Below are 18776 nucleotides of genomic sequence, written 5' to 3' on the forward strand. Positions count from 1 at the left end.
ACTCTATGTGTCATTCTCTGGCTGAATGCATAGGCACTCTGACTCATGAGGGCCTTTGTTTTAATGCAAACATGCATGGATCAGTGCCCAAATTATTGCACAGCTCCCTGGTGTTCAGTGTGTGGGATGTCATTATCTCTAATGAACTGTGTTCTTCCTGGATTACTGCTTCCAGAGGTGGAAATCGCTGCAGTCACCTGTCTACAGCAGTAACATCAGCCAAAGACCACCTGTACATTTCAGATTCATTTCGAAGAGTTTAAAATGTGATGGGTTTCAAAATGCATTTTTTAGAAACATATATACTAAATACATGGAAATATGTAAATTAAGAAAGGGACAAATAATAATAAACCATCAAAGAAACAATTGTAGGTGTATTAAAATGGATTGTAGTGCAATTTTCATTACAGAGTGCGCTCTTGTAGGAACCTGTATTGCTCGTAATTACAGCCAGGATGGGATGAAATTAAATCGCCTCTTTTAGGGAGTAAAAAAAAAGACCACAAAGATTATCCTTTCATCTCTTGCTTTCCTGCTCAGATTTGGATCTCTTACAAGTCACTATTTCTCCAATAGAAACGCAATTCTGGGCGTGATCATTTCACAAACCCATCTGATAGACTTGTCAGTACCAGACATTTGCATTTTTGCACGACAGAGAAGATGAACAACTCAGAGTGCTGTAGGAATCCAACTTAAGTTCCTATCATGGACCACCTTATTTATGAGCTTGCAGACTCTTTTGTAAACAGTACCATGAAGCATATGTTTGTATTTAATGATATTGAAGGCTCCACGTTGAACTATGGAATATTTACTCTAAATACGTTTATGCCCCATATATCCAGCAACTCGGATTGGCTGATGTAAAACCTACAAGAGATCAAATACCTGTACAATGGGAGTACAGTTTGCTTCTCTAAGGTTATTTTCACACTGGAGAGGAGTAAAATTATTCAGCTTCTATTCAAACACAAACACTGTATGACCGCCAAAGGTTGGGTGTAAACAGCTGGCTCTTAATGTGAGAAAGGAAAACTATTTAAAGTTGAATTTTGGAACTAAAATAAATTACTATGCAACATGTATATTTAATCTTTAAATTGTTGTGTAATTGCAATTAAATGGTCTCAGAATAATCCAATATGACGGTATATATAGTTAAAATGATCTTGCATGTTTTGTATTTAAACATTTCTTTAACGGTTGCCTATTTGTAATTTGCTGTCACCTTTAGCAAATTAAAATATCACCATCATTTGCATAGATTAGTTCCCTGAAGGATCAGCTGTTCATACAATCTTATCAGTGGAAACCTTCCTTGGCTGAAAGCTAATAGACCAAATTATTTAATCACATTCCATTTCAAGCATTAATTGATTTCATATTTTAGGCTAGTGGAAAAAAAAGTTAATGTCTCAAAAGCCATTTTCACTCAACCAAATTATGACAGCACAGTGCCAACTCTGAAGCATCATACTGTATTTTATTTGGTTCAGAACATTCAACATCCATTTCCTTTCAGAAAATTAAAGAAATTGAAAACTCAGATGGGCACAGCACTTAAGTCACATAGTTACTTCATATATTTGTGTTCCCTGCTGGGACTTGAACAGCACACTCTTTCTTCTAAAGACTACAGTATGCATTGCCTCAATAATATGTGAGATTTACATTCCACTAGGAACTCCTGCAATCTCCTGCCTACTCAGGGGTTACACTGTGCAATTAACAGAACTAAAAATAAAACAAATGTTAAAAATGCTACCACACCTTCCTCCTCAGTAAACAATGGGTGCCATCTTATTTATTTCCTTGGTTTCTGTTGCCGTGGCAATAACCAGATGCCCAAGGGATTCTTGATCCTTACAGACACATTTGTGTGAAAGAGACATGGTGGCATGGCAGCATAAATATGGCACATGAACGATCTTGTTTTAATTATTTTCTTGTTTAAAGGTTTCATACATCTCTAAAGACATTTGTGCTCATCAGTTAATCTAAAACCAGCAAGCAACCTTATAAAAGACCCACATCTTCAGCTTTGACTCACTGGAATTCCAAGAATGTAAATTGTTTAATACATTAGAAAAAGAGAGGCTCATTGAAGTAATTATCTTCAATTAAAAATATCAGTATGAATCCTCGACTGTGTTATTAATCAAGCTAGCAAATAACAATGTGTCAGCAGGAAATCCTGTTCACCCAGTGCAAGGAGACTTGGTAAGCTGGACCAAGCCCTTGACTTTGAAGACAATCTTGGTGTTTTAGCTATTCAACTGCATCTCCCTGCGAAGAAGCAGGATGGTACTGAGCCCCAGAGCACCTGTGAGGGCTTTCTGTGGAATTTACATTTGAAGAAGAGATAAACTTTGCTAAGGTGAGTTTCCTGAGCAGGATACTATGTGTAATATGGCTTTCATAGAAGCAGACAACAGAGAGGCATACAAAACCAAAATAATGATTACGTTTTTCACTGTGTTTAAAAGATGTGTTAGAGACCATAATTAAACCAAGGGATCCATTTTCAGATTGTGGCCATTGTTTGTTTTTCATTTTTCCCATTTTAATGAAACATTAAAATGTTAATAATAATAGTAATTATAATAATAATAATTATTATTATTATTCTATTTTCTAACTGTTTTATCTAATTCAGGGTGGGTGGATTCCAGGAATCTGCCTCCACATTCTTCTCAGTTACACATTATGAGGGTCTTCTATACAGTACTGGAAAGGTGTAAGTTAAATGTTTGGCAATTGCATTTTTTATAAAAAGAAAAAAAATCATGAATCTTCATACAGTCTCAGGTCCCAACGTCAGCACAACAGAAGCCAGATAGCCCCAAAGTGATGTGGAGTCTTTTGACAGCAGGTGTCTTTGGATGGAAGACAGGAATAGCTTGGCAGGTAGACGCCGTTATCCTCAGAAGAGGAATAGAATCCAAGAGAATTTCAGGAAGACAGCACTGTGAACACTCAAACACACTGAAAGTGCTTAAGATGACAGACGGGTTTTTTAAATAGCATTGTGCTGTTTACACAGGTCTGCAACTCACTGTGCAGAGGCACTGTAATAGCTGTAACTTGAACTGTAATGTTAAAGGGGAAATCTGGTCCAAAACTAAACTAAAATGCAAACTACTGTATACCAAACTGTAGTGCACATCAGTATAGTGCAGTCTCCTGGGTCACAATAAACCATCACTTGTATTGATGTCATAGACCAACGGTATGTTTTGACACACTAAAAGGTGAATGTGGTAGCACCAGCCTGAGACTATGAGCAACAGAGGACAAACATAGATTCATAAATCACTAAATCACTAAGTGATTAATCACCAGTCACTAATCTGTAAACACTAGGTGGTAATACTCTGCATTCAGAAATGTAATCTAAGGCCTTTCATCCTTGATCACTAAAAAACTATATACTGTATAGTAAAGTTACGTAGCAAGGGGGCAGGTGTATATACTGTATTTACTTTTGCTATTAAAAATGGTTGCATCAAAATACATTGTACAATGAAACAGTACAATGAAAAAGCAATGAAAAATACGACCAAATTCAAAAACATAAATTTTGTATAGGATGTGTTCTAAATATTTGTTTCATTAAAATGAAGTTCCATCTGTTTATCCATTATCAGAATGGTGAGGGTTATACAGTAGTAACCCAAAGCCTATTCTGGAACACCAAATCACAGGGAACACATACAGTACAGACTCATACAGTACGAGCACATTTTGGAGACAACCTGGATACATCAAGTCACAGCATGTCTTTGGGAAATGGGAAGAAAGTGAAGCACCTGGAGAAAACCAAAGTGAACATGGAGACAACATCCAAGACCAGGGCTATTAGGTTTCAGAATCCAAAATTTCACACAGAAGTCTCCCAGATCCCATTTAAACCCGGGTCCTAAGAGCTACGTATGAAGCTGTGTAGCTGCCACAACAGTTCCTTCATTGTTACACAGTTATCACATACATAAAATCCCAAGCAGGCAATTTAGTAACTGTACTTAGAATTTATAGATTATTCATGCCTATGAGTATTCGTACTGAGATTCCACAAAATAATTAAGTTGCCAATTTTATAAGCAGTGTGGGAGAGTGCTTAGCACTGTAAACCTACAGGTTGTGGATTTGAATCGCAGGTGGTGAGTTGTTGTACTGTCGAGCAAGGAACTTCATTCAGATTGCCCCAGTAAAATACCTGTCACATAAACTGGCATAATTGTAAGAATGGATAAAAGAGTCACCTTAATAAATTGATAATGGAAATTAAAATCACCTAATTCCTTCTGCTGCTTGAAATGCTTGAGTATTGCATGACCATAACTGGTTGGTGATCCTGCCCAGCCTCTGTTTATGTCCCTCCCTTCTGGTAAGCAGTGTAGGTCTATCAAGACAAGAACTAGGTTCTATAACAGAACCTACCCGGAGGCTGTGAGATGCATGAACTTTGCACTCTAATTTTGCATGGCTCATTGTTATTTATCTCACTGTTATTTATTTTATTACTGGTGTGCGTTGAAGATGGTGCGTGAACGTGTTTTGTGGGTGCATTCCTTTATCGGCTTTATGTTGTATATTTGTATTATACTGTATGTCTTTAATTGCATGGTCCCACTTAACCAAAGTCCACAAAATTAGTTGTTATGGCAATAAAGTATTAAACATGATAGACATACAAGTTAAGAATAACAGGCCTGGCTTGCCCAAGGCTTTTTTGTGAGTCTCTTGAAGACTCAAAAATGTTTGATGAAGTAATTTCTTATTTCTCCACCTGATCTGCTGCATAGTTGGGCTGCTGGTGCATAGTAGTAGTCATGTGTTAGCCTTTCATCCTAAAAGATGAAAAGCGCAGTACAAATGCACTGAATTAATATTAACAATACAATATTTACTGCGTGTTTGGGCAGGCTCTTTGTTCTCATTTGTATTTCAGAAATGCGAGTCTTATTAATAAACAATACCAGCAACAAAATGGAAAGTGTCAAACATAAAAATATTAATCTTAGTGTATTGCTGCAGAGATAAAAATGCAGATCTGATGATACCTCTGAGAGCAACAAATTGCTTGGCAGCTGAAAGAATGAATGCTCATGTTTATTGTAAAGATTAATATTACTGTCTGGTTACTGAACTTTATTAAGGAATATTAACAAGATCCAACATCTATATACTTTGGTGTGTAATTGAACATATTTGTGTATATTCCAACAAGATTTATTCTGTACAACACATTGTCTAACTTTACTAGCATTTAACTTAATTATTTCTGCACAGATCCTTTAGTGCATCCACAGCTTACACCAATGAACCCAGTACAAGTGCTGGTACAGTACATACTGTATGCAAGGCATCTTTCCATTGCTCAGGACTGTGTCAGCACAGAGGTGTTCTGGAGCATGCAGATGTTTGATTTTTGTTTCTCACTGGATTTCCCCCTTAAAGCCAAAAGTGAGAACATGTCATTCTTGGCTTTGCGCCTCTCACACCTGGAATTCACATTCCATGCATTCACCGGTCTTCCTTTTCTAGCAGACAGAGCTTTTCTGTTAAAATTTGAACAAATAACCATTAGACCTATTTATACTGTATGTAGACTAGCAGACGTATCATTGGTACATACATTAAATGTATTTTACAACAACCTTATTTGCTGAAGTTTCTGAACCCACAGTCAGCGGTGCCCCCAGTAGAATTCCAGAATGACCCACAATGAGCGATACCCCAATAGAAATCTGGAATAACCCACAGTGCGCACTGCCACCAGTGGAATTCTGGAATAACCCACAGAGAGCAGAGCAATGTCCTGCTTATGATCATTGAATTCACAACACACTGAAAGACTATAGAAGAGTCTAAGAGCCTCCCCCAACACACGCACACTGTGTTAACAACCCCTCTGATCTGCTGGAGCACAGCCTAGGAGACTGGGTGACAGGCTGTTTAAAAGAACTTGAAACACACCTTTAAAAAGTGGCAGTTCAAAGGGAGAAAATGCTATGACATCAAGTGAGAGCAGACTAAACTGCCTAAATGACAAGCAAGGACTCCTTTGATGATTCAGACCTGTCAAGAAGATGACAGAAAATTTGCTAAAAGGTGAAAAGAAGTGGGGAAGAGAAGAGCAGAGCAAAGAGGGAGAGCATTTTTTAGCACAGAGAGGTGCCCTGGGATTCTCTTGTCACATAAATAAATTAACCTAGAAAAAAAAAAGATTAAAAAAAACAAGAGGCAACATCAAGGACAGCCATGACTTCAGTCAAACAATGAATAAATGCAAAGATCCGATTGTAGCAAAATAAATGACCCCTCTACATTTAAAATCACCCACTTATGGGGATGGTAACTTGGAGAACCAATGACCGCAGAGAGGAGTACAGCCAGGAGTCCCTGGTTACAAGGAACACAAATATAGTCTCTGCTGGTACTTTGGCTCTCAACGAGGGGCAGCTGCACAAAGACCACACAGAGACCCACTAATGGACAAAGAGCAGCACTAATGAATGTTAAGCCTGTGGAGGCTTAATAATGACATAATTACATAATAATTATATACTTTAAGCCAATTGTTGGATTTTATTTTCTTTTTTAAAGGTTGTTATGCACAAAGAAAAAAGGTTTTGGCTCCTTTTTAAAAATTACGCTTTATAAGTTGACTGTGGTCCGGAGCCACATTATCAACCAATGTATTCGACCCATTGGTTTTCTGCAAGCCTTCCCGTCAAGATTTCCTTAAAGGAAGAAGAAATAGTTGTCTATGAAAATTTTGCAATGTCCGTGGGATGGGAGTGATGTCGTCATTTCGCAGAATTATGACAGCTCTCTTTATTCCTACTGTCACCTAAGTATCAATATACAACACTGAATACGTTCTAGTAGGTAGCTGCAGATGCATGCGAACTGTAGGTTGCAAAGGAACAAGTAAAGGTTAACTACATGCTGAAAAGAAAAGAGACACAGTGGCTGTGGAGCCTTCTTCAGGTGAAATGTGGTGTCTCTTTTGTTTTCAGCATGGAAAAAAACATTTACTTGTTCCTTTACAACACTAGATGATGTGACCTTGTAAGATTCCCAGCAAAGCTCAATGGAAAATAATGAGCTTTAATTCAGAACTGGCTGACTTTATTTTGCGACAGTTCTATGTTTTATGAAAAAAATGCATATACTTTGCATATATATACTTATGCAAAGTAATTTCCATTCTTATCTACTTCATTTGTAATACATTGAGCCAGTTGACAGATATACACTACAAGCCCACGATGTCCTTCAGTAGAGCTTCAATTCGCCAAAGGAGTGTGACAGCTTTCAGTGACAGTGATGTCCCCAGCATGTCATGGACTTTGCTGTTAGTAAACTGAGCATCTTCTGACTAATTCTGACCCCCACCCACTATGAACAGTTATGTACCAATTGGTGTAGCACCTTGCTCAGAGCTGGGGCTACTGAAAGAAACTGAAAAAAACAACAACAGAAATAGAAATATTCCATCCTTACTTTTCCAAACTGTGTGAAATTAAAGATACAGCAACTAAGACTTAGAAACAGAACATTTTAAATAGCAGGCAAGTAACAATAGGCAACCAAGAAAGAGCACAGATTTATATATTTATAATTACTGGTGCAGATAATAGCTGCTTTTAAAATGTATAGTCCCTGTTGTTTTGTGACAAGTAATCAAGTATTGATCTCTGCTGATTCATAGACCTGCAGAGAGACACTAACGTTCCCTATCGAACCAGGTTTTTATTGCCATAAAGTGCCACAAACACAGTGTGGATGATGTGTCAACAGTTCAATGTGTTTAGCTATTGTATCTTAAGTGTCTGCCTAGCACATTGGAATGATAATTAATAAACGATCAATGGCAGGCTGGACAGTTAGAGTGAAGTGCGAGGCTAGGCACTCTTTTCCTGATAAACAGGTGTCACTTTTGTCTGTCACAGATCTGTGTATCCAAAAGATGCTGAAATCAAGCAAAACTCCATGAATAAATCCATAATAAATGGCAAATAATGTCAAGATCCAAGTTAAATCCTCCTTCCCTTGCAAATTCAGAACTGGCAAAAAACCTTGAGAAAAGCCAACACTGGTGTACAAACAGGATGTGACCTTAAATTTAAATCAGCAGATTTAAAGATTATAAAATAGATTATAAAACATTCCTCCTGATTTTAAAGTCTCCAGTTCCTTCTTTAAACACTTTGCCTTTGTCAAGTTCTGAAAGTTTAAAAATGCATGATCAACTGACTCAAGACACAATAAGCTCATTTTAAGTTAAAACTAAAATTTGTCAGACCACAAACACAGACTGTCTGTACTACAAGACTACATCACTGACTCTACATATTTCCAAACTGTCACCCCTTTTAGATCCACCAGGGTCCTCTATAAGGCATTTAATAATGCTAAAAGACATCCTAGATTTTTACATAAAGATTAAAAAATATACATTTATTTGGCTGTGAGACGTTGCGATTCCTTTACTGTGAAATGAACAAAACAAGCAAGTACAGAATACAGTAGGTAAGCAACCAGCCAACGTATGGAGTGATACATTCATTCCCATTGATTCAAAGGGGGGTTGAGGCTCACAATCCAAAGAGCTTCGGATTCGCAGGGACTTGAAAAGGTCACTCGTCATAAAGGCAGCTCGTCCCTGGCGCTGCTGTTGCAGAGTGCAAATGAAAATGATTCAATCTTAATGGGACTCATTTTGGAAATGGCAGGCATCTCTATTTCCCACAACACCCCCTACACCCCCAGCTTGCTCTGTGATGGCCAGCACTCTTCTTATTAAGAAGGCCACGAAGAAGACGAAAAGAAGACAAGAACAGAAGAGGAAAAGGAGCAGGGGTGCTGAGGCACCACGCCGATTATCTTAAGTCATTATGCACAGAAGGGAAGGGGAGCAAGAGAGCCCAAACAACCTTTTTCATTACTTAATATTATATCCCATTACCTTTGCACTTGTCTGTAGTTACATCTACTTCATATTAGCTGCCAGAGCATCAGCTCTAGAGAATACAAGCTTTGAACCTTTCAGCCGTGCACTAGTGAAGACAAATTGCGGCCGTGTTTCAGCTCCTGTGAGTGATCTATATTAATAGCTGGCGAATGTTCAATACACTGTGCATATGTAAACTCTATTAACAAGGTCAGCTCCCCATGTATCCACTGGCACTGTGCTCTGCCGAGATTCGGGAGTTCTTTATTTAGAAGGGTTGCAGGTGCAAGAATGTGTACTGAATTGTCACTGTACTGGAAATAAACATTGGAGCTCTTCTCTCTCCCATCAGACATATACCCTCAGAAAAAAAGGAATATTTGGCCTGCTCATAATAATAATCATTAAATAAGTCACTTAGCTGATAGTTTTATGCAAACACACTTAACAAGGACTACAGAGTTGAACAGTAACTGCAGCTGCTATAAAGTCACTTAGAGGAAGGCTTCAGTTTAATGTTTCATGCAAGCAGCAAAGCAGGAAGCAGAGCAATGCAACATGTCAGAGGCAGAGCCAGGGTTCGAATCAGGAACCTTTCCAGGTAAGAAGCTTTTTTTAAATCATCTGATCATCTATTCTGACCTTGAGAATCTAACAAAATGGGGGCCATTACAGTAAGACTCATACAGAGCCCAAGTCAGAATCACTCCAATCCTCAAGGGCTGAAGCAGTCTATGGTTTTCATTCTGCCACAGATCTTAATTGCTCCCCTGAACTTATTATGTTTAGATCTTCTTTGTATGCAAAGAAGCAGTAGGAACTGCAGAAACTGCAACTGAGTTGTCCACTTCTGAGTTAGATTACAGGATGGAAATGAAGGACCTCACAGGCTGAAGGGAGAGCTGTAGGTGTAGGTAGAGGGAAACTACAAAAGCCACCTTAAAGCAGCAGAAAGATACTAACTTTTGAATAAAACATCGCAGTTTTGCTAAATTAAGATCTGAGACACAATTATCCTATAGAGGTACAATAAAAGAAAAAATAAATATTTTGTATAGTAAATGTTAGCATATATTGTATTTACTTTTTGATGCTGGTTGCTATTTCATTTGCTAATACGATAAAGTGAGCAGCTTTTGTACAGTAAATGATGTAACAATTATATTACATGTACATTACAGATTAATCCTATTTCATAATGACTCCCCTAAACAAATCACTAACACTGATCAGCTGTTCACTCTTAATTACTGATAAGAAAACTGAACAACTGTATTTCAGTAAGAGTTTAAAGCAGAAATTACATACTGCTCATTGCTCAGCAATTTACAGTACATCGCCATAAAAGTGTAATATTTTAAAAGCTTACGTCATTCTGTTTAAAGCAATTTTAAAATCCTGTCTTCTCTAAATGTGTCCATTGTGAATATTGTTTATAAGGACCAACAAAACATTTTGATGACCAGCAATGAAACAGGTTCTCAGGGGTGACAAATGGAAATGATCAACAGCACATAAGGTTAAGAATAGGAGGCTCTTCTTTACACAAAGGGTGATGGGTATCTGGAACAAGCCAGCCAGATTCCTTAAGCTTATACCAAGAGATCTTTCATGAAATGGCTGAGATCCCATGATCAATTACCTATCAGTAACCAAGCAACCAAGATGATCAGGATCATCTGTTCTTGTCTGTAACCCTTCTTACTTTCTTGCAATCTAAGAGAAGAGCTGCAGGTGATCAGGATTTAATAACACAGCTGAGCTCACAACATCCCTGATCAAAATGAAATTGCCTTAGTTCTTTAAAACATGTTTAGTAAAACCTGCCAGATTCCAATTTTCTGTGAGTCCAACTTGTAAAATAGAAGCCTAATTTAAAAGAAAAATATTAAAACACATAAACAGAAACATAAAAAAAGAAAAAAAATGCACAGCAAGTGTTCAACAATGTCTTCGATGATAAAGGAGCAATTTTGCTTTCTGAGAATGAGATGGAGCCTTTTTTCAAACAACTACGTCTGTATACCCTTTCATTTCCATTCACTGAGTTAAAATTTACTGAGTTCACTTGGAATGACAACACCCAAGACAAAAGCGTAATGGAGTGAAATTGTGGCTTAACCCGCTTGGCTGAGGGCTGGCCTCCCGGCCATAGGACAAGGAGACCAGGACCCCCATGCAGGATGACCAAGGGGCAGCTGCAGAGGTGGAGATGGGGTGGAGGTGGGATGCAAGAGACATGCAAGAGGGAGAGATAGGGATCTTGTAGGTATTTATAGCGTTTGGGAGAGGAATGGATTGTCAGGAGCGATGGCTAATTACTGCCAGCTGAGTCTGATTGAACTTGGCTCTTGTCATATATCCCCAACTTTCGTTATAAAATCCATTCAAAAATAAAAAAGGCACTGAAATATCATGGAAAGGCCGGAGCATGCCACGCATGTCTGGGCCGGATACACAATTTGTGCCTTAAACAGAGAGACTGAATGGACAGTCCCACCCTCCTCTACGTTCGGATGGTAATACTTACAGAGCACTCTCCAGATACTTTCTACCAGAACCCCCATTTTGTATCACTACTGCTATGTTCCAGCATTTTCGTAGCCAAGGATGACGAACATGCAGTGGTGAAATCTGAACTTCAGCTGCGCTCCTCTTTCTAGTGTTGGACTGATGCAGTATCGATCGCACCACTCAGGATGTTCCCCCTTGCTATTGCTCAGCCCTGGGTCTGGGACTGGGACCTCTTACTGTCCAATAAATGCAGAAAAGCAAGGAAAGGGGAGTGAGGGGGTAGACGAATGTTGCATGATTAAGACAATATTCACCAAAGCCTTTTTAAATCCCTGACATTGATTTTTTAAAAAGACAAACAACCAACTCCATATCTGCATATAGAAAATCAATACCTTCATCCTCTGAGGCCAATAATATCCCTTACCAATTTCTCTTTCTTTTCCAATACACTCTATTTTTATTTATATATTTTATATATATATATTATATTTTATTTATATACAGTATATTTATATAATTATCATGATCTTCAGCATGTGTTTAATCCCGGCTAGAGACAGTCACCCAAGATTCTTTGCTGAACCTCTGTATATATTGATCCTACACAAACTAGTATAAACATCCACATTTTCTATGAACATCTGTGACAGGCCCTGTATGACACTCAAATCCAAGCTACTGCTACTAGTGTGTCTGTTCTCTATTTTACTCGGTTGTTCCCCAGATACCTGTACATACAGTATCTCATTGTCTTGACAACAAATTTTATTCTAGAGAAATATATGTACTGTATGAATCAGTGAAAACATAAAAGCTGAAATATCTTATCAGCTCTTTGACATTTAGTAAAATATTTAGAGATTTTGCAAAATCCCTGGTTCCATATTCTTACACAAACATATAAAAGTCACTTACAGTATTAAACTAACAAAACCTAACTGGACAGCTATGTGATTTTGACACATGGTGGACTTTGTAAACCATTTACAATGTTAGACTATCATTAGCTGAAATATAAAAACATAAATTAAAGATGAGCATGGGGCTAAATTCCTATGGATAATGCCAGATGCATGACTTGACACACATGTCTTCTGCATGATCTCCCGTACACAGCTTCTTCCAATTTGTCAGTGTGGAAACAGCTGTACAGGAGCCACCTGTTCACCTGTCAACAAGGGCAGAGGGCCCTGAGGAGAGGATCCCAGTGATCAGGGATGCTGTGTTCCCATATCCCTGACAGTATGGTGCTGCCTGCTCTCTGCCTTAGCACAACAGGATTTATAATTGTCATGTCTCAGGGGCCTGACAGCATGCTACAAAGACGAGTCTTCTGGTTATTGATCTGCTGTGCATGGCTTTTCAGGAGCCAGCTACGACCGTGCAGCTGAGGATTGCTGAAATTCTTGGCCCAGTCTCTCCCACTGCCTGCCAGTATACAACACAAGTACACAGTCCCCCATCCTCACTTTCATACTCACATACACTTGGCCACAGCTGCACAAAGCAGTATTTTACTGTCCCAGACACACATCTGATAACACTCAAGACCCCCCCCCCCCCCCGCCTTCCACCCATAATGCTGCTTTTGAATTTCTGAATCAGGGAATCACAGCGCCAACCCAAAGAAAAATCATTATTCATTAATTCAATTAAAATAAAACATGATTACAATTATTACCCATGAATTTCAATGTCGACTGACTGTGATTAAGAAGCGTTAAGGACAGATGTCGGCTTCAGTTCCTTTTCTAATTGTTCAAAAATTATGTAATAATAACAACCTTCCACAAAAAAAAAGTCTTACATTTACAAATAGTCAAATAACAAGTACAGAGGTTATTCTTGCTTTTCTTTTTTGGATGTGTAAAGCTACAGGTCAAACAAATATAAAATCTGCTCAAAAACTGAAAAAAGAAATGAGCAAGTCAGAGCTCATTTCATCCTGGGGTGCTTGCACCCAAACAGTGCAGACCAGGAATAATACAGCACGTCGACACACTCCAAGAGATATCCCTTGGAAGGAAGCTCATTAGCAAGAGTAGATACTGGAGAAAGGGAACATGACAGAAGATCTGAAAACCTGCACTGTTATATTTCCAGCTCTTCAGCTAAGCAGACGGAGACTGTGACCCCGGTCGTTCGAAGGGTGCTGAATAATTTCAACCAGAGCTAGAGGAAGCAGCAAGATCTGGAACAACCTGCCAGTGAACAACCTTGCTCTGAAAAGAATGAGACAATAGGAACAATGTTCTAACACCTGTCTAGTTATGCAGTGATATATTTTTATCCATCCATCCGTTTTCTAACTGCTATATCCAATACAGTATCGGGAGGAGCCGGAACCTATCCCAGATATGATATATTTTTGTTATTATTAGAAACAAAATGAGTGAGTTTCAATGGAAGGATTTTAAAGTTCTTTCATATTCCAGTAAAGATAGTTTTTTCTTTGTACACCATGGCATAGCTTCTGATCCAGTGTGTGCGGCATAAGGCTCAATAACTGAGACCAAGACACAGGAACATGTCACACTGCATCGTTAGTAATATTGTTTTGCTGTTTTGCTTAGGAAAAGGATGTAAAACCCTCTTCGGTCCATGGTAAAACTTCATGTATTAGAGGAGTTGTTCTTCCCCTGCATCTCAATGCAAAAAAAAAAGAAAACAAATTATACGAAAAATGTTCTTGTTTGATAAACAGGTATGCAGCACACTTAGTAGAGGTTACATTAGATAGCTAGGGCAAGCCTGGCTTGGAGCTAGGCCTGAAATCATGAAATAATTGCATGGAGTGGTGGTTGCTTAAATGCTCTGAAAGGTGGGTTTCCTTAGAAAAGCAATTGAGTTTGAACAATATTTCTCATGCCTTTTTCTCCACTCAAAATGTGAGTCATTTACCATCATTTCAACTGCATGTTACTACAACAGACTAACTATGGTAAGGGTTTACCCGTGGTAAATCATGGGATTGTTGCAGTTTAGTGTTCCAATTCAAAATAAAAAAGACAGTAAGAAACACCCCAAGGAAGCATGTTGAAAGCAAGGCAAGTGACTCCAAAATGAAGAAAAATAATGTTGTAAAACCATTATGCAAAATCATGTTATTAAACAGGACTGGGAAACACAGTTTTAAAAAAGGGTTTTTCAAAATCTCAGAAACATTTGCCTACTGTAAGTACAGCAGCTGACCACATTAACCCCAAACCATTCCAGGAATCCAGTGAAACATTTTGGTATCTATTTTTATGTTTATTGTAAGCAATTTGGCTCAAAGTAATTTCACTCCAGATATTTACAGCCTCTCTTTTTGTAAAAAAAAGCCTTCTGGACTTTCAAGACCTCTGTATTTCCAGTCTAAGGCAGCATACTGCAGGTCATCGTGTATTGCTTTCCTAAAGACAGACTCTGAAAAATAATCTTTAAACAACTCAGATGGTGAAGATTTCCCTTGAGACAAGTCATTTATCTTTACCAAGAGAGCCTCCGGACAAGAGCTATAACATGCATTCAGTTAGAGCTAAAATATGGCAAAATACAGCCAAGTCACCAGGAGACCAAACATTAGATACAGTACATGAGCCTTAGCTTCCACACGCCGAGTACCTTTATAAAAACTGATGTTGTATACCAATGGAAGTTTTTTTAAGCACAACGACATTGCATAAAGTATCACTAGGAATGATTCAAGTCATGTCAAGGTAAAATGTAAGTGCATGATATAAACAAGTTAATAGAATTTATCTTAATTCATTTCAAATAAACCCATTCTGTGCATCTATCCGACATGCTCATAAAACATTTATGTGTGCTTTGAGTGTACACCTGTTTTTTTTCATCCTAAGAGGAAAACAACACTTTGAACTTGTCAGGCATCACAAAACTCATTTAAGATTCCTAGAAGTAATTTCACAGTACAGTATACAGTATGTTTCTTTTTGTGTGTGTAGTACTGACAGTCTGCTTTTCCTTTTACAAATACAAGGTGCGGTAAATTTAATGTGGCAGAAAATAATTCTCGTTTTCATTTTTTACATTTCTACAGTTTTACTCTGCAGTATAAAGAGCCTCTCTGTGTATGATTAAAAGAGTATATCTTTGTGAATCCATGGAGCTCACAGTTCTTTGTACAATCCTGTGATTTATCTCAGCCAAACTGGAACAGGTTACCCCCCCCCCAATCCCGTGCATGAATATGAGATAAAGAGGTGTTTGTGTGAGCTTGGTTTTGTGCTTAGTGTTTTGTCACGACCATGTGCTAAACCCTCTCAGTTTAAGAGGGCTCCTGTGCTATAGAACTGAATATAGTTGTAGGGCTGACTGTTGTGTTGGATATAAGGACGTTCACCCAGGAAGCTCTCTCCCACCCTGACGATCCCACTGCAGGAATCCACCTTACCGTGACTGTCTTTATCCTTCCACCCCCCTTGGTGCACGTCCAACCAGAGCGGTTTATCAGCAGCCCGCAGATCTCGCCCTCTGAGCATGGCGCCATCTCGCACCACTGCTTATTCTTCACTATCCGTGCTGCAGACAGAGGGCAGAGAGGGCACCGGTTAGAGGCCGGAACCTTGTGCTGACAATCCCTTGCCATAAACCCACTGAGCACCTCTGCAGCTTAATATTGGCTGCTGTTGATTTCTTCACAGCCAACATAATTTACAGTAAACAAAATCCATACAGTACATTAGCCAAAAACCGTGACATGGCAATGGAATGGTTCACAGAAAACCCACTCGACCGTTGATTGTGTCTCGCCATGTAGCCAAGACATGCTTGTTACACTAAGTGCAGAGGAAGGCTCCCGTCATCATAGACCATAGAGCAAAGTCTACATTAGCAGAGTGGAACAAGCACTGTGTGGTCCCAGACGTCTTCCTTACTTTCACTGGGGAAATACACTTAATTGCATTGCATTGCTCAGCCATATGGCAAATTAAAACTCAACACACTAAAATGTTATTGTTTCAGTAAACACAGTACCTGAAGTAACGAGTGTTACGGTGATGAACAATTTGTAAAATATGCAGGGGAATGTAAAGAACATGCAGTGTACAGATACAAGCAGATGTCTTGCACAAGACCATCTGCCTTAAGATGTGCTCCCAACTCTGTGAACTGCTAATCTAGCCTGTCAGGCTCTGTATTTTACCTCTTAAATCCACAAACATAATGGCTAACGCTTCTTACTAATTTAATGTACTGTAAAAGGTGTTTAACTGTGTTCCTCTAATGGTTCGGATCAGGTGCATCTGCATTTTTTCGCTTTCAGACTGGACCACTTTTTTGTGTTCCAATATCACAATATCATGGAAGGATTTAATCAACCGACAAAATTATTACAGAATGGAAGGATCAAACAGCAACATACTGTGCATAACATTCTTACAAAGAACTCTTTTCAGTCACATGTTTTTAAGAGCAAGAAGATATCACAGTATGTGTGATGGAAATAAGAATGATATTGTATATGTATAATGTTTTTGTAATGTGCCTTGTTAAAAAAATCAAACAGAAACTGCAGGCCGTAAAGTGCCAGTATGCATTGTCTTCAAACCACCACATAATCAAATACATAACCACCAGCTTTAAATAGGCTGAACGCTAGACTTTAGCTCGGGCGAATTAGATTTTTCATTAACATCTCCATTTTCGGCTTCACTCTAGCCTAACTCTTGAATATAAGTCATCAGGGCCGCTGACAGGAACACGGAATTCATCAGCCGGCGAGCGATTATGGCCGACTCCGGTAATAAGTTCATGCCGATAAACTGAAGTATTTTCTCTCACTACCCTGGGCCTTGCGCCTCCCAGCTTAATGATGCAGAGCTGTGGCGGCAACAGCTGGTGCGTATGAGGCAAGGCCGAACAGAGAGGGGGAGGAGAACAGAGCAGCAGAAAAGATGAAGAGCCATTATAAAAACCGGGTGGGGGAAAAAAAAGATGCTGTCGATACTTATCGACGTTTTCTGCAGTCATATCACGGTAAAGGCGAAGTGAAGCGTCATGACTGAGACTGTTGAAACCCAAGATCAAATGCTTGATAAATAATAACAATCAAATTTTATTTATGCTCGCTGAGCTCGGAGATGTAAGGTAAGCCCTCATAGAAACCGCGCAAAGCAGGTCCGTCCAAACTATCTTTCCACCTTTCCCTTTTCATCCACCTCAGGGCTGCTTCTAAAAATGACATTCTGACGCCTGGCTTTGATCTCGCACCTGATCAGCTCTTCAAAGTGAATCTGAAAACTCAAATTAATTTTCTTCTGCCCTTTTTCTTTATTTCAGCATATAGAACAATCACGCTAAAACTGAAAGAACCTCCTTTGTAGTGGTCTCCTGGTAAATTGAGGAAAGACGGGGAGGTCTCAGTGTCAGCAAGTGATAAACTTTCAGGAATTTTACAAAGCAATAATATTCAGAAGAGCTACCCTGTTCAGACACAAAACACAGTCATAGCCTCCTTTACTTTTAAAGAACAGTACATGCCACCTGTTTTTCAAGGTTTAGAAAATGCTGTTCCAGGTAAACGACTGGTGTGATTATTTGTAAGTGCGTTTAAAAAAAAAACGTGGCACCTTTTACCTAAAGAACTGTGGGAGTCTGGAACCAGCTACACAGTCATGTTGCTGAAGCCAATACTTTCTTTCAAGAAATGGTTGGATGAGATCTGCAGATCAATTAACTTCTAACTAACAAATGAGAAGGTTGGTCGAATTGGTCTCCTGTCGTTTGTAACCTTTCTTGTGTTCTTAAAATATATTAAATATCCAGTGGGTTATTTCTTGAAGCCAAGGAGAGGTCTGTGTCCCACGGTATAAAATTAAATTCCTTTTTGATTTCCTTTAAATACAGTATCCCCGTGTGTACAATTAACAGTAGACCAGAAACCACATTTGTTTTCAAGAAAAAAATCAATGTTCATGTCCATTATAAGAGATTGCATTTTTCTACAAGTGTCTTGGGAACATACAAAAATGCAAGAGAACACCACCACAATCTCAACTTAAATATTCCCTTTGAAGGAAGATGAAGAAGTGATGTGTTGGCTAGCACTGCTGCCTCACAGCTCCTGGGTCCTGATTTTGGCCAGGGTGCCGTGCGTGTGGAGTTTGCATGTTCTCCCCAGCTTCATACAGGGGCTTCTCTGAGTGGCTGTTTTCTCCCACAGACTGGACTCTCAGTCCTGCCTGTGCTTACAGGATAGGCTCCAGGTACGCAGTGTCTGTCACCAGGAAGAACAGGTGTCTCATAATGCAAGGAGGGGCTGACTGAAGGAAGACAAATGCTC

At 38.9% G+C, this 18776-nt stretch overlaps 1 protein-coding gene across 4 annotated transcripts in view; it reads right to left on the bottom strand.

Moving 5' to 3' along the window:
- The window catches only part of tafa5l (TAFA chemokine like family member 5, like), an 80789-nt gene that overhangs the window by 24934 nt on the left and 37079 nt on the right, over nucleotides 1-18776 (bottom strand). For all 4 annotated transcript variants that reach the window (XM_088640183.1, XM_088640184.1, XM_088640185.1 and 1 more), the window contains one exon: nucleotides 15885-16012. In XM_088640183.1, the coding sequence (XP_088496309.1) occupies nucleotides 15885-16012 (128 nt within the window). The remainder of the gene's footprint in view (nucleotides 1-15884; nucleotides 16013-18776) is intronic.

Source organism: Lepisosteus platostomus, chromosome 7 (assembly GCF_059453375.1).
Source record: "Lepisosteus platostomus isolate fLepPlt1 chromosome 7, fLepPlt1.hap1, whole genome shotgun sequence".
Taxonomy (NCBI): Eukaryota; Metazoa; Chordata; class Actinopteri; order Semionotiformes; family Lepisosteidae; genus Lepisosteus; species Lepisosteus platostomus.